Source organism: Emydura macquarii, unplaced genomic scaffold (assembly GCF_026122565.2).
Source record: "Emydura macquarii macquarii isolate MOO-44397 ecotype Brisbane River unplaced genomic scaffold, CSIRO-AGI_Emac_v2 contig_383, whole genome shotgun sequence".
NCBI lineage: Eukaryota > Metazoa > Chordata > Testudines > Chelidae > Emydura > Emydura macquarii.
Window position 1 is genome coordinate 5424914 of NW_027130520.1, and position 23257 is coordinate 5448170.

Below are 23257 nucleotides of genomic sequence, written 5' to 3' on the forward strand. Positions count from 1 at the left end.
ATTGAATGAATGGTAATCTGACTCTTTTGTTTCCAATGTATCTAAAACTTTGAGTACTGTAAGTTTTAACCCTAAAAAATTAGACATGCATACACACTTCCACATTTCACTTATAAATTATACCCTTAAAGACTAATAATACATTCTGTGTACACTACAACTCTATTCAGGGTTCTTGTACTACACCTGTCATCAGGGGCATGCACAAGTGGGGTCAAGCAGGGGCCTGGGCCGCCCTGATAATTTTTGGGGACATAGAACTCTGGCCCTGGGGCTGCGGAGGGGAGGGGAGGGGAAAAGGGAGATGGACAGTGAGCTTCTGCTGGGGCAGGGAGAGCGATACCCCTGTCAGGGTGGGGTGGGAGGGAAGAGTTAGCACCTGCCGGGTCTGGAGGGGTGGGGAGAAAGTGAGGACCTTTCAGGGTTGGTGTCAAATTTAAATTCTTGCACATGCGCCTGCCTCTCATTGTGGTATTTGAATGTAAGATTAGGTTCCAGCCCCCAATGTTCTGGGGAAAAAATGCAGTGGTCATAGTAATTCCAAAAGCAAACTGAATTTATGTAAATGGACTTTTTGTATGTATCTTATTATGTTATAGTACTTTTAATTTGTGTTTAAACCCTTATACATTTGAGAAAACACACACATATCCCCTGGCTGCTCTGATCATTCTCTTTCCCAGTCAGCACTGCTCACTCCTGGTAGGTTGCTGGTGCCCTTTGTACCCTCTTAAAGAAGGGAGGTTGTAGATGATTTGTGAAAAACGACACAATCCACTGAGAGAACAACCCACTGACGGGACGCACTGGAGGAAGCAGGCAAAGATACTGAGTAAATCTGGCCCAAATAGGGTAAGGCCCAAATATTCATAAATGTGCACTAATATGCCTCAAAAATAGTTTGGTGGCCAACTTGAGACACCTAAGGCATTATGGGCTCAGTCCTGAAAGGGGCCAAGCACTCTGGTCTTGATCCTCCAGAGTGCACCCAAATTTAGTGGATACATTGGTAAGTGTTGGCTAGAGTGATTTCATAGAAGTGTAGGGCTGGAAGGAACCTTGAGATGTTATCTAGGCTATCATGCTGAGGCAGTCCAAATATATCTAGATCTTCCTTGACAGGTGTTTGTGTTGTTTCCTGGGGGTACCCAAGGTTTTGAGGTACCTCATTACCACCTGCCCTTAGCACAAGAAAGCCTTGTCTGTGCCCAATGCGGGTCAGCTCCCTCACTCCAATGGCCATAGGCAACACAAGCACTCCCCTCTAGGCCTTGCAGGTCCTGCTGTTACTTTACAGGTTAGTGATTGGCGCACCCCAACCCTCGAGCCTTCTGAATGTCTCCCTGAAGTGTCTAGCCCCTGGTCCACTCGCAGTATTCACAGATTTTCTTCTTCCAAAAAAACAGAACACTTTAGCTGACCAGTTCCACCTCAGATCAATGCTCTGCTTAACATGCAGCACTTAGATATGTTTACAGCAAAGTCAAATCAAAACATATTCAAGTAACAACAAGTAGAAGTATTGGAAACAAAGGGTTGCAGATAAAATAAAATTATAACATGCATTCTAGAGTCTAGACTTAATTAACAAGAGACTCTCATGTCCTGTAAAATAATGCTAATCCAAAATCCTTGCAGCACTTTACAGCCAGGTTGGCTGTGACCCTCCTTTCATGAGACAAGCATGCTGTTCGTTTACCTCCTAGGTGAAGGATCAAGTGTCGTTTTGCACTCCAAGATATAGCAGACCAAACCATTGTCTTTGTTCATAAACAGGACACCACTGCTGTTTTTTATTCATGTAGATTTGCTCTCTTATAGAATTTATAATATCTTATTTCGCCTGTGGCTCGGTATGCAATGCACTGATGGTCAGACCAGTAATAGGTGTCTCTTATCTCCTGCCTGAAAGGAACATTTCTGAGATATGTTACCTTCTGGTGACCTGCCTTAACTCCAAGACCTTAAGAACATAATTTTCAGTACAGATACGTAACTTCTTAAATATTATCCCTACATACATTTTGCAACAATTATGATGAACAATGGGCTACTGACTCTTAGTAGATACCTCACATGCCCCTCCGCCTTTGGTGAACTATTATGCATATATCTGACTCAAGGGATCCTTATAAAAACCCTATGCATCCCCTGTGACCTCTGCCAGTAAGCACCAAGGGATCTCCAGGTCACAGTGTCTGTCTAACTTGGTCTTAAAAGCCTGTATTGACAGGGATTCTACAACCTCCCTTGGAAGCCTATTTCAGTACTTAACTATCTTTACAGAGCAAGACTTTTTCCTAATATCTAATCTAAATCTCTCTTTCTGCAGATTAAGTCTATTACTTCTTGTCCTACCTTCAGTGGACATGAACAATTTCTCACTGTCCACTTCGTAATAGCCCTAACATATTTGAAGACTGTTATCAGGTCTCCCCTCAGTCTTTTTTCACAAGACTAAACATGCCCAGTTTTTTTAACCTTTCCTCATGGGCCAGGTTTTCTAAACCTTTTATCATTTTTGTTGCTCTCCTCTGGACTCTTTCCAGTTTGTCCACATCTTTCCTAAAGTGTGGTGCCCAAAACTAGGCACAATGCTCCAGATGAGGCCTCTCTAGGGCTGAGGAGAGTGGGATAATTACCTCCTGTGTCTTACATATGAAACTCCTGTTAAAACACTAGAATTATATTAGACTTTTTAGCAATCGCATCACATTGTTGACTCATATTCAGTTCCATTCTAGCTCCCAGAACCTTTTCTGCAGTACTATTGCATAGCCAATTATTCCCCATTTTGAATTTGTGTGTTTGATTTTTCCTTCGTAAATGTAGGACTTTACACTTGTCTTTATTGAATTTCATCTTGTTGATTTCAAACCAATGCTCCAATGTATCTAGGTTTTTTTTAATTCTAATCCTGTCCTCCAAAATGCTTGTAATCCCTGCCAATTCATTATCATCTGCAAATTTTATAAGCACTCTCTCCCACCTATTATTAAAGTGATTAATGAAAATATTGAATAGTACCAGACCCAGGACCAACCTCTTTGGGACCCCACTACGTACAGTCTCCCAGTTTGACAGCATATCATTGATAACTACTCTCTGAGTATGGTTTCCAACCAGTTATGCACCCACCATATAGTAGATTGCACGCTCAGCAAGTTTGCGGACGACACTAAGCTGGGGGGAGTGGTAGATACCCTGGAGGGTAGGGATAGGATACAGAGTGACCTAAACAAACTGGAGGATTGGGCCAAAAGAAATCTAATGAGGTTCAACAAGGACAAGTGCAGAGTCCTCCACTTAGGAAGGAAGAATCCCATGCACAGCTATAGACTGGGGACCGACGAGCTGGGCAGCAGCTCTGCAGAAAAGGATCTGGGGGTAACGGTGGATAAAAAGCTGGACATGAGTCAGCAGTGTGCCCTGGTTGTCAAGAAGGCTAATGGCATATTGGGCTGCATTAGGAGGGGCATTGCCAGCAGGTCACGGGAAGTGATTATTCCCCTCTATTTGGCATTGGTGAGGCCGCATTTAGAATATTGTGTCCAGTTTTGGGCCCCCCACTACAAAAAGGATGTGGACAAGTTGGAGAGAGTGCAGCGGAGGGCAACCAAAATGATTAGGGGGCTGGAGCACAGGACTTATGAGGAGAGGCTGAGGGAACTGGGCTTGTTTAGTCTGCAAAAGAGAAGAGTGAGGGGGGATTTGATAGCGGCCTTTAACTACCTGAAAGGGGGTTCCAGGGAGGAGGGGGCTAGGCTGTTCTCGGTGGTGGCAGATGACAGAACAAGGAGCAACGGTCTCAAGTTGCAGGGCGGGAGATCTAGGTTGGACATTAGGAAAAAGTTTTTTACTAGGAGGGTGGTGAAGCACTGGAATGGGTTACCTAGGGAGGTGGTGGAATCTCCATCCTTAGAGGTTTTTAAGCTGAGGCTTGACAAAGCCCTGGTTGGGATGATATAGCTGAGGTTAGTCCTGCTTTGAGCAGGGGGTTGGACTAGATGACCTCCTGAGGTCCCTTCCAACTCTAATATTCTATGATTCTATAATTTCATCTAAACCACATTTCCCTAGTTTGCTTATGAGAATGTCATGTGCAGCAGTGTCAAAAGCCTTACTAAAATCAAAATATATCATTTACTTAAAACAACATAATGAGTCAGTGATGAGCTGGGATTAGATATCAGAAGTTACCTGTCTTCAAATCCTAGACTACATCAGTTTGCCATACTACATTTTCCAATTTTCATCTCGTTTCTCCTCACCACAAGCTCACACTAATACTCAGACACGGTTGTAAATTTTAACCGCACATTTACAAGACTTTTTGAACTCTGAACATCTATTTTTAGGCTGCAATAATTCAAAAACCCTTGGCCAATTCCCTTAAAATGTTGCTGAAAAAATTTCCTCTGGCCAAGACCTAATCTACCAATGTTGATGCCAATTTTACTTTTCTAGTGGATTTTAGAGGGATAGTAGAACAAAACTATGCTAAAATACTTATAAAAGAAAATTACTTGCAGTTTTAACTATACAGTGACAGTGTGAATAAAGAGACTTAAAACCTTAGGCTGACAAAGTACCAAAGCTTTGATGATCCCTAGTTTCACAGGACAGAGACTGAAGCAGACACTGCCCCTGCATACAGCTTGATGAGTAATATCATACAAGCTTCCAGGGTGAGAAACTAAAATACCTTACAGAGAACCAGCATGCAGCTGAAAGCTAAGGACTCGCTCAGATGTTAGCTTTTTATGCTGTTGTATGAGTACAACTCATATAACAGTTGTACTCACCTTACTCCTCTATGACTGTGAGACATGGATGCTCTACCAACGCCCCATCAAACAGCAGGAGACTTCCATTTTTGCTGCCTAAGATCTATCTGTAACATCAAGTAGCAGGTCAGGATCCCAAACACAGAAGTTCTTGAGATGCCAAATCCCTGGCATTGACAGCATGTTCATCAGGGCTCAACTTCATTGGGTCAGACACATGGTCCACATGGAGGTTACCAAAAGCAGTGCTCTACAGCTAACTGAGCACAGGAACCCACTCTAAGGCCCATCCTCAGATATAAAGACATCTTGAAGGCCAACCTTGAAGTATGCAAGATAGATATTAAAACTTGGGAATTCATTGCACTGGACAGACCCAAAGGGAGAGATCTGTACTATGAGGGCATGTCCGCTTTTGAGGAGTGGAGTGCGAGGTCTCTGCAGGACAAGAGAGCACATCATAAGGCTAATGCCTCAAACCCTGCCTCCAACAACTACACCTGCAAGATATGCAAGTGAATTTGCAAATCCAGGATCGGACTCATTTCCCATGTGAGAAGCCAGGAAAATAAATAAATCCAGAACTCACGTAAATACTAGCTGAACATTCATCCGTCAAAGCGATGGGAGATTCCATCATCATTAATCCTGTTATATGTTGTAATATCTCATAAATAAGATATCAAGCCAAACTAGCTTTTCTTAATATAGTGATAATCTAATTATGTTTATATTCTGCTTTCTTTTTAGTTGGAGGGATTTTTTCTCAATTTTCAATTCTTTATTCAATTTTTTGAGGGGACTTTATTTAAATATATCCTCATAGGAGTAAAAATTGGGTTGGACCTTTTGTGCCTTTTTACAAAGAAAGTCTGAAAGCTTTTTTCATACATTTTTTGAAAACTACACAGTCAGAGAATCAGAATTATGACATCACAGATAAGCAAGTAAATCTTCATTAAAAGGGGAGGAGATTTTTATTCATATTGTTTAAGATTATTTTTTGTTTTTGGTGACATATGTAACTTAAAAATGCCCTTTAATCTGTTAGAAGAAAAGATCTGTTTGTTAAAGATTCAGCTTTCCCTTTCCCATCAGTTGGAGACTGAGAAAGCCTCCAATAAAAACAGGAAGAACAAGATCTGACATTTTGATATTGCTAAGGTAAAAAGCAGAAACAAACAAACAAAAATTTAACCCTTCTTTAAACATCACCAAGCTGTGGGGAAAAAGATGCATAAATCCATTTTTGTCTTCCATAGGTGACATTAAAAAAATCTCAAAACTGCTTGCTGGATGTATTGAAGGGAAGAAACCCAGATTCTGACACTAGAGGGGTACGGGTAACAGCTTTAGCTGTCAAAAAACAGAACTATAGGGACCTTTCCAAAAGCTGCAGCAAAGAAGAAGTAGGGTGTAGTTTGTGTGAACAGAGTATGAGAAGCAAAACTGAAGGGGGACTATATATTTTTTATTCACTTTATTGTCTAATTCCTTTTGGCTTTAATATTCATTTCAGCCTCTGGCAGTAAGTTAGCCACTTAATCACCATCTGGATGTCCTTATTTTCCTCCTCTTTCCTCAACTTTTCTACTGTCTTTATATCTCTATTTTACCCATCTAAGATTTGATCCTACATCCAAAATATTGAACCGCAAAATGTGTACCGTATCAATAACCCAAATGACTCTGCACCTTTTATATGAGATGTGATCTGCTTTATTTAAAAGTACAAGAACTACTGATATTCATGGTAACTTAAGGAGCTGAGACCCTTTTAAATCATTAGATTTAGGATCAGCCCCTTAATCCCCCTTGTCAGCATGTATTTTCTTCCATATTTTTTTCTAACTATTGTAAGAAAATTACAAGTCTAAGGAAAATACTCTGGGTAGAGAAGTTTCTTGAGAAACTTCAGTTAGACCCTAATTTTTGAGGAAGAACCAGCCAGCCAAGCACCTGAGAAAGAGAATGCTTGGTGCCACCTCAGAGCACCAATCTTCCCCATCCAGTGTCCCATCTCCAGCCATGGCCATCCCTGATGCTTCAGAAGGAGGGGAAAAATCCCCCACCCATAAACACCTGAATAGATTGGGGAGGAAAAAATATTCCTTCCTGGCCCTACAAGTGGCTGGTGAAAGCCCTGAAACGAGTTTTTAGGAACAGAAGTGAGTGCCAGAGCTGTTGAGCCCTGCCCCCATCATCACACGCAACTCTGTCATACAATTGCACTCATAAATTTGTCCAGCTCTGTTTTAAAACTATTTGTATACCCCCACAATTCTTATTGGGAGGTTGTTCCAGAACCTCATTCCTCTTACGGTTAGAAACCTTCATGTAATTTTCAGCCTGAATTTGTTCATGGTTAGTTTACCCATTTGTTCTTGTGGCAACATTGTCCTTTAGCTTAAATAGTTCTTAATGCTCTCTTGTGTTTACCCCCAATGTATTTATAGACAGCAGTCATGTCCCCTGTCAGCCTTTGTTTTGCTAGGCTAAACAGGCCATGCTCTTCCAGTCCCATCTCATAAGATAGGCCCTCTATTCCCCTGACCATCCTAGAAGTTCTTCTCTGCGTCTGTTCCAGTCTGAATTCATCTTTCTTTCACAAGGGTGACCAGAATTATATACAATATTCCAAACGAGCTCTTACCAGTGCCTTGTATAATGGCATTAATACTTCTCTATCTTTACTGCAAATGTCTTGCCTGATTCATCCTAGGATCATATGTGCCTTTTTCACAGCCATATCATACAGGTGGCTCATAGTCATTCTGTGATCAAAAAACAAAGCAAGGACTCTCTCCTCTGTCACTTCCAACTTGTAACAAATATTTATTATTAGATCCAAAGCACATGACTTTGCACTTTGTACTATTAAATTTCATCCCATTTCTGTTGCTCCACTCCGGTCCTCCTTTGTAGTGATCATGCCCCCAAACTTTATATCATCGAATTTAATTAGCACACTCCTACTTTTTGTGCCATTAATAAAAATATTGAATAAGATTGGTCCCAAGACTGATCTCTATTAACCTTCCTCCAGTCCAGTAATTCACCTTTCAGTACACCCCTCTGACTCCCCTCTTTAGTTCTTTATCCACCTTACAATTTTTATACTAATCCCCGTCTTCTCTAATAATTTCCTAAGCGGTACCATGTCAAATGCTTTCATGATGTCCAAGTATATTAGATTTACTATATTTCCCTTATCTAAAAAAAATAAGTTATTTTCTCAAAGAAGGAAATCAGGTCAGTCTGGTATGACTTTCCTTTAGTAAACTCATTTTGCATTGCAAACCCTTTACTTCCATGAATTTAATTATTCCTTCATTCACAATTTGTTCTAAATATTTGCATATTCCTGAGGTCAGACTAATGAGTCTGTAATTGCCCAGATCACTTTTCTCCCTTTCTTAAATATAAGTACAACTCTAGCTATTCTATAGTCACAAGTACTACTATATATATAGTATATATATATATCAGATAGTATATATCTGAATAGATATATTTATTAAAAACCCTTGCTACTGGGCTGGCAATCTCTTGTATCAATTCTTTCAGTAGTCTAGGATGGAAATAATCTGGCCGCCTGATTTGAGCATGTTAAGGTCTTTTAAGTTTTTCTTTCATCATAGATGTGGTAATATCCATTTCTATACCCATTTCTATCACTCATCCTGCCCTCATGCCCATGTTTCACTTTATCTTCCTTATTAAAAAATGAGGCAAAGTACTGAGTTAATTTTTGGGCTGTATGTAGATTAACTTTAATCTCCTTCTCATCCACACTGCATATAAACCCAACCCCATCCTTCCTTATTCTCAGTTATGTAACTAAAACCCACTATTTTAATTTCTTTGTCAGGAGCAATTCACCATGACTTTTAGCAATTCTCACTTTATTTCTACATTTTCTAACCTCTAATCTTTGCTGCTTAATCCCTTTTCCCATTCCATATAGCTCTCTACATACTCCTAATAATCTTTTTGAGGTGGTGATTCACCCAGCTGTGTCTGGAGCATTTCCCAACCAGTTTTTTCCCCCCTTGCTTGGGATGCAAATTTCAAATAGTTTTGTATACCTGATTTAAAGAAATTTCAACTCTCCTCCACATTTAAGTCCCTGAGTTCTTCAGTGCAACTGACTTCTTTAACTAGTGGGTGCACACATAAAGAGTTGCACTTTGTTGCTTTCATAAGTCGAACACTTTGCACACTAGGAGCTCCTTGCATTCCTCCATTCCCCACAAAAGGTCCATGTGCCATCCTATTACCCCCCTTTGTATCAAAGACTCCCTACAATCCCCTTCTCCGGCTCTGTGTGACCTCCATTCCTCCTCCACCACATTCCAGTTTTTTGTGTTCCCACCTATTCCCCCCTTTTGCACGTGCCAGGAACCGTATGTCTTTGTTGTTCCCCCTATACCATTTTCCCCTGTTCTCCTCCCATCCCCATGCTAGGGCTATGTATGCTTCTTCATTCTCCCCATACAAGGATCCCATTCTTCCAGCTATGGCAGGGGCTCTGTGTCCCCTTCCCCCACTATTTTTCTTTCTGAGAGATAAGTCATTCAGAGTGTCAACATTTTAAAACTGTATTGGGATGAGCAGAGCTGAGAAGGTAGTATGTGTTATGATGGAAGGTGTTAATGGTTGCTATCAACTGGTCCTTTGATTTATAGACATTTCAGAAGTGGTTGAAACTACTGGCTCTGCTAACCAGATGCCAGGGGCTCTGCATCCCTCAATCTCCTCTTCTGGTTGTCTTAATTTTCACCAGGCAAAAAGGGTTGAGGGTTCAGTGCCTAAAACATTCCCTAAAGTGTTGGAATTGATCAGATGTGGTGTTCAAAAGTTATGTTACGAAGGGACAGACAAACAAAGAATGCCATTGAATTGAGTGTAAGATCCTGCTTTGCTCAGCAAAGTCTGAATATAATCCTGGTACTGTAGTTTCAATAATGCTCCATACTTAAAAATTACAGTAAAATTATCACTGTTTAGTCCACAATTCAAAATGAATCTCTTACACATCATACATAAAACTGAGAATGGCTACTTCGATTATCTGTTTTATACATTTAAATAAATTACACAGCGGGGTGGAAAAAGTAGGACTCTCCTCCCTCATGATGGAAGTCAGCAGACAGTAACTCCGGTATGGGAGGATTTTCTTGTGTTTCAGGGCGAGATTTCCAGCCTCGTTTACCACACGGGGAGACTCAACAGGTGCAAACCCAACCCTGTCCCTCACACACAGCACAGCAGGTCCATCCCTCTCTGACTCTGCTCAGTGGTGTCTGGCTTCTGTCTCCCTTTAGCTCAGGGCCCTGCTGCTACCCAGGCAAGGCTCATCGAAATGAACAGGCTCAGCCACAAGTTTAAAAAGAACAACCCCATCCCAAGCCATATTACTACCTTTTCCACAGCTGGGGGCTGTTACCTCAGAACAATTACTCCCCCATCTGCACTCGGCGGGGCTGCGCCTTCCTCCCCGCGCGGTGCTGAGCCCCTACCCCTGCCACGCCACGCCACGCCACACCACACCGCAACAACTGCATCGAGGATACCACGGCCAGCCAAGGCCTGCGCGCCCGCCTCCCGTTCCCAGTCCCGGTGTCACCGCCCGGCCTTCCGGCCGAGTAGCACAACCGAGCCTGCGCCGAAGCCGCGGGGGGCGCGTGAGGGGAAGACACATCAGCCCGGGAACCCGGAACTGCCCGGCCGAGCGGTAACGGCCGCGGCTGCCAGCCGTCACGGTGAGTCGCAGGGGCAGGTTAGCGCAGGGCGGGGCGCAGAAGCTCAGCTCTCGGGGTCGGCGCGGGGAGAGGCCGGGCCCTGGGCACAGTGTTAGGTACGGGAAGAGTGGCGGGAAGGTGGGGCGTGCTGAGGGCAGTAGCGTTAAGGGGTTGGTAGTAGTCGTGAGTGGGGGGACGTGGGGTGGTGAGGAGGGAACTGTTGGGGGGGAGGACGGAGGGTTGGGGCAGCAAGGGGCGAGCGTGGAAGGATTGGGGCAGGCGCAGGGGTGGGGGGGGGGTGAGTGTGGGAGGATTGGGTAGGCGGGAGGAGGGGGTCAGGCGGTAAAGGGTGGGGGGGAAGGTCGGGAACTTTTACCCCAGCACAATTACCCCCTATCTCCACCTGGGGGGCCTTTACCCTGGCACCATTTACCCTTCTCTGGAGGTGGGGGGCTTTTATCCCTGCACCATTTACCATTGCCCCAGTGGAGATGGGGTCAGGTGGCAGTAAGGGGTGGGGGTGAGATTGGGGGAAGGCAGGGTGAGGGGTTGGTGGGGAGGGGGTGATGGGGCAGGAGATAATAAGGGGCGAGTGGGAGGGGGTGGATGTTGGGGCAGGCAGGGGTGAGGGAGGGAGGAAGGGTTGGGGGTGGGAGCAGGAGCAGGTGATGGTGAGGGGCAGGTGGAAGGTTGGAGGCACATGGGTGTGAGTGTGGGAAGGTTGAGGGCAGGCAGGGGTGAGATGTGATGATGAGGGTGAGAATTTCGGGGGCAGGTGCTGGTGAGGGGTGAATGTTCTGATTGTAGATAGGCTTGGAATGATTAGAATTGTATTGGTAAATGTCGGGAAATGTTAATTTCACAGTTGACACACAAACTTACACAAAATTTTCTTTGATAATAGAAATTTACAAATAGGCAAAGTAAGAAAAATACTGCTTGAGAACTTATTAGAGTTTGATATAAGGATATTTACTTTGTTTTGATATGTGATGTTGACAATTTGTGTTTTAATGTTCATAAAGCTTTAACTTTTTGAATCTGAGTTTCTACTTTAATTAAAAAAAATATTCTGACCCACCCCCCATAATTTCCTGCAAATGTGAAAATGTATATGGATGATAATTGAGAAAAGTGCTTAAAATAAATATTATCTGTCAAAATTATAAAATAAATAAAAATCAAATTCTGCCAGTCCTATTTTTAGGATTTATGTAGTTCTGAAGTGGGTTGACATAAGATGTCATGAAAATAAGATGTGCAGGTCTTGTGGCTATCCATGTCAGAGACCGTGCTATGCTAAATGCAATTTATGTTTAGCTGGATTTTGAAAAACTTTGGTTTTCCAAGAATGGCAGGAAATTGAACTTCTCTCTTGATATCCAAAAATTGTTCAAAACTCATTATAAGATCAGTGCCAGTTCAGTGTGAGTCAATGTTCTAATCTGTCTTGTCATCAGCGAAAGGTGAGTTTATGAATTGACACGATTTGTATAGATCCAGAGATTACTATTTTCCTGTAAAGTGTTATATAAGGATATGGCAGGCATGCTGTCCTGCTGCTTTATTTTTTTATATATTGTACAATATATATTTTTATATATTATACCTGATTCTAGTGCAAATGGGTTGGAAATTCATGAACTTAAATATTGAATGTATGTACGTTTTGAGTCTTCAGTGTTTTCTTTTCATAGATATAACTCCTCTTTAGTAAGCAAAACTTGAAATAAATTTTCATATTTCCAAACATTGCGTTAAATAATGCTGCTAATTTTTAATGTGACATCTTATTGATATTTTTTAGTGCTTGGCATATAATCCAGAAATCTACCACGATGCTAGAGTCCTACGTGACTCCTATTTTAATGAGTTACGTGAACCGCTACATTAAGAACTTGAAGCCCTCAGATCTACAGCTGTCACTATGGGGAGGAGATGTGGTTCTTAGCAAACTTGAATTAAAGCTGGATGTACTTGAACAGGTATGTTGAATTATAATAGCTACTGTGTATGTGGCTCAGTTTAAAATAAGTTAAGTAAAATGTTCAAGTTGCTATCTGTAGATCAATATTCACTTACAATCATGATTATATTTGCTATCTGTTTTGTTTCCATCTACACCCCTTTGGAGCTTTTTTCTCTCGTTGGTCAGCCTTTAGCTGATCTGGGAGTGGATGAACAGGGAACATTTACGTTTTTGCAAATCACTGGGCTTGCGGAGACAGCCATCTCTTTATGAGCACATCCCTTCTTTCAGTGACCAGTCATTTCACAGTACCAGTGCTTAACTGAAGTGCTTCTCCCATTTAAAAATATTACCAATCTTTTCTTTTACTAACTGAATTTAATGATATTAAAACCATTCAAAATGTTGTGAATCAAATTGAAATCCTCTTTTAATCATTTAGATGCAGATTTTAACTTACAGGACTCATTGCAGAGAGCCTCTAACTTCTTAAGTAGCAGTTTTCCTCATTCTACTGGGCTGTGCATGGCAAGACTGTAGTTCTACAGCAAATTCCATTCCCTCACAGAGTGTCCGATTCCTTTTGGTGATCTCAGTTTGCAAGTCCACGTCCAGCTGGGTATCCTTGCTGGTATCTGATGTTTTTGGCATATTCAGTTTCCTCAGGTCATTTGTCAATTCATATGGGGACTCTTCTACCCCTTAGCTGAGTCATGGCAGGTGAAATTGATGGCTGGCTCCAAACTTCATATCAGAGGTTTGTACCAACTCAGTTTCTCTTGTTGTGGTTTAAGTTCTACAGCACCATCAAAGCTGGTCCACTCAAATTAGCAGTGAGAACACCCTCAGCCCCAAACACTCTTCTGTTCATATCACCAACCATTCATTCAGGGTATGGTGAAATGAGCTACGAAAGCCTCCCAGGAAGTTTTTCCATCAAAGATAGTGGGACTTTTGAATTATTTTAGCCCTTAAACATCTTCCTAATCAGAACTTTTGCAGTGTACAAACAGGGTGGAAAGCATTTTAAATCTCCAGTTTTACCTAAATTCTCTGGTTGGGCCTGATTTGTATGCCAATTAACTAACTTCTAAGGTTGTCTGTACCTCTTGAGTCTTCTCTCAAAACAATTTTTCAGTCCTTTCTGCATCTCATCTTTGTTATCATGTTCTGTGTTGGCCAAAGATTTCTGGTTATTTCCATGTCCTGAAAAACTTTTTGGTCCATGGTAGTCAAGTCATTGGTCACCTGTTCAATCCACTTTGCAGCAGAGACTAGGTGTTTTGTAGCTGGGTTTCAAAACCTGTCCTGACCCTTCATGTCGTCTTAACCAATAGAGATTTTGTTTCCAGCTGATTACATTTGATCTTTGCCTTTGGGCTATCCCTCATTTCTTCCTGAGAAGTTTCCAGATCCTGTCTGGTTGTCTTTTAATTTCTTCTGGAGTACTTTGATTTCTACTAGTGCCTCATCTATTTGTTCCGTCTTGGTTCAGCAGCAATATCAGCTCACAATTTATCTCCTTGGAAAGTATCCTATTTTGAGGAACACCTGTATTGCGCCTCTAATGAGTGATAGAACCTTGTAGGTCAGTTTTCCTTTGAAGGAGAAATTGGTAGTGTGGACTATGAGTATTTTCTTTGGGTAACTTGTTTTTATTTACACCGTATACACTAATCCTTGAGCAAGTGCATTCACAAATAGTATGTAGACAATCCCCTCTTTCAGGAATCTCAGTTCCTGGTTCTTAAGAAGCCAGTCTGTACCTAGACTTGACTTCAGTTAAATTAAGGCAGACAGCAAAACATCTTGTTGCTTTCCACAACTCCCTCAAAGGGAAACTGTTTAGCAGCCCTACCAGAATTCAGAGTGTGAATAGAAATTAAGGATGGACTACATTTTGCCTTATAGAGCTAGTTGCTCCAAGCTGGGGTGGAGGTTCACTGCAAAAGCAACACAAAGAAGTGTGTTGAATCCATTCTGTCAATGCAGAGTTGGAGCCAGTACTCAGTAAAGTCAACTGAAAGTTTTTCAGTCTTCAGGGCTGTCAGGCCAGCCTCCTATTAACGTAATTTTTTTTTAAAATAGTGTGCAGAATTTTACCTAAATAATGCTAAGAAGTGCATATAAATGACATTTAACTGTGGTTCAATTTACCTCAAGACCATATGTATTTTTTCTTTATTATGGAGGCACTGGCTGCAACTGTGTAGTTAAGCCTGAGTCCCATTTTGCACTTAGAGCAGAGATTCAACCTCTTTGTTATGAATGAAAAATGTGTGTCTACATCAAAATGACAGCACCTACTCTTAGAGTACAGAATTATTTTTCTGAGAATTTACAAGTAGATCTTTAGTTAGAGTTAAAATTAATTAAAAATATGGTCCTTTAAGAAACTTTGGACATCAGTCTTTGCCTTGGGCCAAATGATCTTAAGAATGGAATAATGGAGACTCATCAAACTTTTTATATAATTAAAATCTTGTACATAGACTGTAGTGGAAGAAATAATGTTGAAATTAAGTTAACTATTTTGTATTGTTATTATAAGCACTATAGAAGGGGTCATTTCAACAGCTGAGGTAACTGTTAAGTGGGTGGGCCACTGCGGTATCAGAGGAAACTCGACAAATCACAATCTTTCCTTTACAGCTGTCTTACATGCAACATTTCTATTGGTTGTAATGAATCAGTAGCATGAGGGAGATGGGATACATGTCAGGCATTCTCTTTGGTATTATTATTTGTATTACCGTTGCCCTTAGAAGCAGTAGTCATAGACCAGGATTCCACTCTGTTAAGTATTGTACAAACACAGGAAAAAAACGATCGTCTTTTATAGATTCTTTGGTCTGTTCCACTGCTGTTTAAAGGTTCTGTGGCTGCATGATGATTGAGTGTTTGTGGTCAAAAGGCTCTCTGCTGTGCTCAAAGTAGCGGTGCCGGGGAACTGAGCCAGAAATGCAGAGATCCCTTATCACATACAACCAATAGGAGTTTGGGGCTGACTCCTCCTACCTCTTTCTCATATTGCTGGTCTCACTAACACAGCTGCATAAATCAATAAGTCAACTGCAAAGTAAGGGACAGATTCACCTAACATTTTGATAGTTTATGCTTCTTTGGCAATGCAAAGCAGCTGTAAACCTCGCTTAAATGGCGAGTACACTCTGTCTGCTCTGTGTTTCTCCAGCGTATTGGTGAATTTGCCCTTAAAAGTTAAACTAAAATAATGTTTTAAAGTTGTTGTGGTATATCTTCAAATCATTAGAAGTACTGAAAGGTAGCAGTCTCATTGGGTTTCTTGTTTAGTGTTGCTGTCTTTTTAATAACTTTTTTAAAAACCAAGACATTTCCAGACAAAAACTACTTTAAAATAGTTAAAACTGAGGGTACGTATCAGTACCTTAAGGGCAAAAAGCATTACAAGGATATTACAGCAAAACAATGAGAGTTCTGTGGCACCTTAAAGACTTAACACATTTGTTTGGGAATAAGCTTTCGTGGGCAGAAACCCACTTCATCGGATGCATAAAGGATATTACAATTATCCCAAAACAAGGTGGATTAATTTAAATCAAGGCAATTTAAATCATGATTTAAATCACGAAGAGAAAATCATTGATTTAGATCAAGTTTCTCACTGATACTTCTTCACATATTTCTTAAACAATGATGCAGATCTGATCACTAAAGTATATTAATTTACAGCTCAATATATAGCATTTTACAACATCTAGGAGAGTATACTTTGTGTAATTTTTTAGTTAACTTAATTTTTATTAATTTAGGAAATAGCACATAATACTCATTACCTATTCAAGCTACATATGCAGCAGTAGTACATTAGGAATGGTAAGAACTAAATCACAAACACAATAGCGCTTATATTTTATTAAACTAAATCTTAAATGTTGCATAAATGTTTCATATTTGCAATTGCAGCAGTCTCCTGAATTGCTGTCTGATGGCTGTCCTTAAACGCTTTTTAAAATTTTAAAAATTTTTGATTAACTCTAACAGACAAGTTATCACAACACTAAATGTACACAGTCCTTAAAACTTCTACAACTAACTCTCATCTTCCCCACTCCCACTGTCATTTTTATTCATGGAGTGGAACAGAAATACAAGTTTCCCTGCTTTTTCAACTCCCAGTCAATTTTTTAGCTTTGAGTGAATAATATCAAACGATGGAAATATTCTCTCTGTGCCTGTAGAGGAAGCTACTGCTGTGAAAAGTTGGCTTAGCAACTGAAGGAACTCTGTTTCAAGGTGCCTGGCTAATGATTTCCACCAATTCAAAGGAGTGACTTTGTTCAAAACATCATCATCAGTAAACATGTACTGTTTTTAAATGGTTCCGCTCCAGCTCTGACATTTATTATGACTGGCATAATTGAGGAGTGATTTTGAGATGCCCATGCCATGGCAGCAGCATCATCTTCAGAAGTTAAGCATCTGCCTTTATATCTGGGGTCGAGAATGTTTGCAAGAAAGTGAGGTGGAGTTAGTGCTTGATCCTTTCGCTTCTTCATTGCCTGCAGTTTAACTTTCTGGTGAGGTATTTCTTCAACGTCTCTTTAAGTGCCTTCCAAATTTCGATAGCATGAGCAATGCAGCAGCAATTTCTCTGAAGTTTAAGGCTATGGATATAGGCTTCAGCTACTGAGCATATCTTGTACATTCCTTTTTAATCCAATGTTAGATACTTTGGATGTGATACTTCCATCTATTTTATCAGGGTTTTCTTCACAAAGTTTTATGAGAATAGGCCAGTTCTTAATAAATTGTTCAAAACAATCAACCACAGAATTCCATCGAACATTTTGAGGGAGAATTAGTTTGGATCCTCCTGCTCTCTTCAGTGAAGCTGAAGCAAAATGGTTGTTACGGAAGTATTTTGCGACTTCAGCAACATTTTCTTTTATTCCTGGAGAAGATGTACTTAAGTCTTTGGCTAAAAGATGCATTAAATGGGCACTGCAGCCATATGTTATTAAGGAGCATCCTTCCATTTCTTCTTCTAAGTATTTTCTCATCTTTGCAACTTTTGCAGCACTGAGTGAATAATACCAAACAATGAAAATATTCTTTCTGTATCTTTAAGACAGTGTCTTAACTAACTCCTCTGCCTTGTTTGGCCCAGCTCCACCACCATATAAGCACAGAACAACAACAGTCCTATCCAGCCTGTGTCTTTTGCACATGTGACTTTAGTCTGCTGAGAAACAGAAACTGAAAGCCCAGAACGTTCAAGAAGCGTAGTTAGGCTGGACAGACTAGAGCCATTAATTCATTTTTATGAGACTGTAAGTGTAAGTTTAGCATGTGTGTGATGAGATTTAATTGTAACTTGTTTTTTAAATGAGAGAGAAATTTAGTATTGATTTAAAAAAAAAAATCTATTTAATAAAAAATCATTGATTTTTATCCACTCTGTCCCAAAAACAAGCATTACAGATCCAGGAAATAGATAGATTCCAAAGTCAGAAGAGACCATTGTGATCATCTGGTATTACCTCTTATATAACACAAGCCATAGAACTTCCCGAAAATAATACTGAGAGCATAGCTTCTAGAAAAACATCCAAGCTTGATTTAAAAATTGCCAGTGATGGAGAATCCACCATGACCTTTGGAAATTGTTAGAATGGTTAATTACCCTCACTGTTAAAATTGACTCCTTATTGCAGTATGCATTTATCTAGTTTCATCTTGCAGCCATTGGATCTTGTTATACCTTTCTCTGCTAGACTGAAGAGACCATTATCTAATATTTCCATGTAGGTACTTATAAACTGTAATTAAGTCACTCTTTAATCTTCTCTTTGTTAAGAGAAAGATATAGATTCTAGGAGCTCAGTCACTAAAGGCATGTTTTCTAATCATTCTCATGGCTCTTCTCTGAACTCTCTTGAATTTATCAATAACCTTGAATTGTGGACATCAGAACTGGGCAGAGTATTCTGGCATTGGTTGCATCAGTGCCAAATACAGAGGTGAAATACCTGCTACTGCATCTCAGTAGTCCCTTATTTATGCATCCAAGGATTGTATTAGCTCTTTTGGTCTCAGTATTGCACTGGGAGCCTATGTTCAGCTGATTATCCACCATGACCTCCAATTTTTTTTTAGTCACTGCTTCCATGGTTGGATCCCCTATCCTGTAAGTAAGGCCTACATTCTCTGTTCCTAGAGATATACATTTACATTTAGCCATATTAAAACACACATTGTTTGCCTGCGCTCAGTTTACCAAGCGATGCAAAGATCGCTCTAAATCACTGACCTGCCCTCTTCATTATTTACCACTTCACCCATTTTTGGGTCATCTGTAAACTATCAGTGATGATTTTATGTTTTCTTCCAGGTCATTTATAAAAATATTAAATAGCATAGGGCCGAGAACCAATCCCTGTGAGACCCCACAAGAAACACAACCCCTTAATGATGATTCCCTGTTTACAATGACATTTTGAGATCTATCAGTTATCCAGTTTTTAATCTATTTAATGTCATATTAATTTTTGTATAGTTCAAGTTTTTTAATCAAAAAGTCATGTGTTACCATGTCAAATACCTTACAGATGTCTAAATATATTATATCAACACTGTTTCCTTTATCAACAAACCTTTAAAAAAAGATACCAAGTTATTTTGACAGGATCTATTTTCCATAAATCTAGTTTGTGTGGCCTTAATTATATTACCTTCCTTTAACTATTTATTAATTAAATACCATACCAGTCCCTCCATTATCTTGACCAGGCTTAGAGTTAAGTTGTCAGGTCTATAATTATTTAGGTCCCATTTACCCTTTTAAAATATTGGCACAATGTTAACTTCCAGTGTTCTGAAGCTTCCCAAACATTTGCTGAAAATCAACATCAGTGGTCCAGCAAGCTACTCAGCCTGCTGTTTTAAAACTTTTGGATGCAAGTTACCTGGACCTGCTCATTTTAAAATGTCTAACTTTAGTAGTTGCTGCTTAAAATCCTCCTGAGATACTAGTAGAATTTAAAGAATGTTATATGAGGTGACTATATCATCTGTTTTTCCGCAAACACAGAACAGACATATATATTGAACTCTTTTGCCTTTTCTGCATTATTATTTATAATTCTACTATTTTCATCTAGTAATGGACCAATACTATTGTTAGGATTCTTTTTATTCCTAATGGACTTAAAAAAATTCCTTTTAATTGTTCTTAACTCTTCTGGCCATAGATTTCTCCTTATGTTCGTCGTGCTTCTTCTATCGATTTTTTTCTACGGTTTCTAACTTTTGGTTTATATTCATTACTATAAACTTCCCTTCTCCTCCATGTAGTTTTTTTAAAATTTTTTATTTTTTATAACTACCTTTATTTCACCTCTAAACTAAATCAGTATTTTAGCTGATATGGTCTTCTTTGCTTGTGGGATTGTGGCTTGTGGAGCATATAGTAAAGTGTTTTGTAACATTCCCAAATCATCATTACATTCTTCTGATTAAAATGTTTCTCCAGGCTGATTTGGTTCATAACTGCTTTCAGTATTGTGAAATTGGCCCTTTTAGATTAGTTTTGGATATGGTTACATTTAAGAGAAGTCCAAACATGTTAAGGTACAAAAATGCACAGTTAAAGCACTCAAACAACCTTAACCGTGCTTTGTAGCAGTACAATGAAGGAAAAAATATGAAAAAACTCTGTTTCTTTAAAAATTAGTTTAATCTAATCTGGGAACTTCTAACACTAAAATGCCTTAATTATTAATATATGGCTGTTGAATGGTATCACTGTAATATATTATTTGTAGAGCAGAGTCTTGAATGTTAGGAAGACAAGTTTGATTTTAATATGGAAGTAGAGGTGACAATACTTGATTTACCTACCTATCCCACAGGGATGTTGAGGATTTGTAGATTTTTTTTTTTTTTTTTTTTTAAGGCTAGAAGGGATCATTAAAATAATCTAGTCTGACCTCCTGTAATAACACAGGCCAAAGAATCTAACCTAACAGTTTCTGCATTGAACCTGTATCTTCTGTTTGAGCTACAGCATATATTTTTTAGTGTTTGTATAGTACTTCAAACATATAAAATGCTATATAAGTGAAGTATTAAACAAATTTAATCTAGTATAGTTACAAGAAATATTATTCAACATTTCTTGTAATACTTAGTTTAAGGGGAAAAGATTCCATGGGAATGGAATGGGAATAAAAATAAAGCCTCTGTTATGATTTGTTTGTTAAATTACTAAATGTGGCACACACATTTGTTCTGTGTTGCCTCAGTTATCTTTCTGAAGTACCACAACAAAGGGTTTGCATTCTATCACTGCAGAGACAACTATTTGTCCAGTTAGGATAATGTCAGACAACATTTGTATCAAAATTTCTTTGACACAGGAAGGTTGACTTACCTTCTAAACATATAGGCAATCTGTGTGTGTCTGCATTTTGCTCCACTTCCTGCTTTCAGAAGTGTGTGTTTTTTTTCTTCAAAGGGTTTTTCCATATCTTGTAACATTTGGACACAAATGGGACTTTGAGTGAAATCCATCTGGTAAATACTGGGAAAAAAAAACTATTTCAGAATGCCTTTTAAAGTAAACTTAGAATTCCCACATGTAAAGACAAATCAGGGTCAAAATAAACATTGCTATACTGATGATTGGCATAGAAATTAAATATTTGAGAGACAAGAAGCCTAGCTTACTTCCATAACTCAATTAAATTGCTGCTAATACTAGCCTGTTACCTTGCTGTGTGGAAACCTCATCTGTATGCTGTAAATTTTTTATTTTGTCTAGCTGTTGGAGAGCAGAGAGCTTTTTATTTTTAACCACTTGTTTCTTGTAGGTTCTTGGAAAGCAGATATAAAGTAATTGGCTCCATTTGTTACAGGCAGCAAAATGTAGAAATTCTTATAGTTAAGTTTGCTCTACACTGTCCATTATAAGACTCTGTTTTCAGCTGCTTATAACTTTTCCAAATATAGACAGTTCAGGTTAAAATGTTCTTGCCGGATGTCTGCTGATTTTTTTCTTTTAAGGGAAGTTTCAGCTAAAATGGTTCAGCTGTTTCTGAGAATGAGGTTAAGGAAAAATACATTTTGCACATTTAAAAAAAAAATCTTATAGCTGTTTCCTTGAGAAAATCTAGAGCCTTCATGCTCTGGAACATGGACTTGAAATTGGCAAGAGAGTAGCCGTGTGAAAATTCATCCACATTTGGCCAAATTCTAAGCCTCTGAAAAATTGCAGCTTTCACATGGTCAGTAGAGGTTTGAGAGTTTGGCAGCTATCCTTTTTGAAGATTTTGTCTGCACTTAGCATGCTGCATTCCCTCACAACTCCTATGTGCTGTGTGGATGAAGTGGAGACAGCCTGACTGCAATGCAAATGGGGGAGGGTGAGGTCTGATGTGGGAAGAAGAGATGTGGAGGGAGAGAAGGTGGTTAGGATCTTGGCAGGGAAGGTGGTTAGGAGCAACAGCTGGGAGTGGGGAACAATGGCAGGAGAAGGGGGTGCAGAAGCCTGATGGAAAGGTGGATTAAAAACAAGGATGGGGAGGAAGGCAGGGACCCAGGATTAGTGAAGACAGAAACAGAGGGAAGTGGGATCATGTGCCGGAGCAGAGGGGAGGGTGGGGCAGGAGCAAAAGCAGAAGGGAACCACAAAAGGTTGTGGAGTATGGGATGGAAGAGTGTATGACCACTACACAAAAAACTCCACCACAACCTGGAACTGAACCCAGGAGTCCCGAGTCTTACCATTTCTTTGTTGTCTAGTAAATAGTAGAGATCTGTGGTGTGGATCTAAAAATCTGAGCTTTGCTGATGATCTATGGTGGGTTAATGCTGTTCTAAAGGATGAATTTTTTTGATTTTTTTTCCAATTTAAGTTTAAAAAAAAAATTAAGAAATTACATTAAAAAAAATAGAATACTGTTAAGGCTGCAAAGTCTAGCACTCAAAAGTTAGGAAATGTCAGATTTAAGGTTGCACATGGACTCCTGCCTCAATCATTGCACAGGCCAGACTGTGCTGTCAGAGTTAAGCAGGGTTCTGTAGCGAAGGAGGCAGTTTTCTGTAGAATCTCAGCTTCATTTATTGCTGAATTTGAAAGGTGTGTGGTGAATGAGTCAGGGAACTACAGGAAGAAAAAAGATGATGATGTGGTTAGTGTAGTTGAATGCTACCCTGGAGAATTCATTGCTTTTGCCACAGAATTCCTATGTGATTCTGAGCAAATCATGTAAACCAAAATTTTTACAGGTGGCCACTGTGTCCTTCATTTTTTGGGTACCCAACTTGAAACAACTGGGCTCTGATTTGCACAAGTGCTGCGTATTCTCATGTGCTACTGAGGTCAATTGGAGTTGTGGCTTGAATATATAAAAAGTGTAGTATTATATGCTAAATACTCATTAAAAAATTAGGCCTTATGCCTCTCAAATTGGGCACCTAATATTTATTGACACATCTGACAGCTTTGGCTTTAATCTCTGTGCCTTATTTCCACCACTGTAAAATGGAGATGGTAGCACCACCTTACCTCACAAGGGTATTGTGAAGATATATTCATTAATATTTGTAAATCACTACGATATTATGATCAGACTACCACAGAAAAGCTCATGAAGAATTTAATTCTCAATTCTGTGCAGGGTTTAGATGATATGCAATAAATAATATCTGGGGCCATACGCTGGATGATGAGGATAAAAAAGAAATGTATTTGAAAAGCTGCTCATTCAGCTAAT

General features: G+C 39.6%; 1 protein-coding gene across 12 annotated transcripts in view; it reads left to right on the plus strand.

Moving 5' to 3' along the window:
• The first annotated feature begins 10233 nt into the window (after positions 1 to 10233).
• VPS13B (vacuolar protein sorting 13 homolog B) overlaps positions 10234 to 23257 on the plus strand; it is an 819784-nt gene continuing 806760 nt past the window's right edge. For 11 of the 12 annotated variants that reach the window (XM_067537148.1, XM_067537121.1, XM_067537138.1 and 8 more), the window contains exons 1-2: positions 10234 to 10552; positions 12339 to 12516. In XM_067537148.1, the coding sequence (XP_067393249.1) occupies positions 12370 to 12516 (147 nt within the window). In that variant the 5' untranslated portion in view covers positions 10234 to 10552; positions 12339 to 12369. Of the gene's footprint in view, positions 10553 to 12296; positions 12517 to 23257 lie in introns of those variants that run through there. The other variant, XM_067537130.1, reaches the window with a different exon arrangement.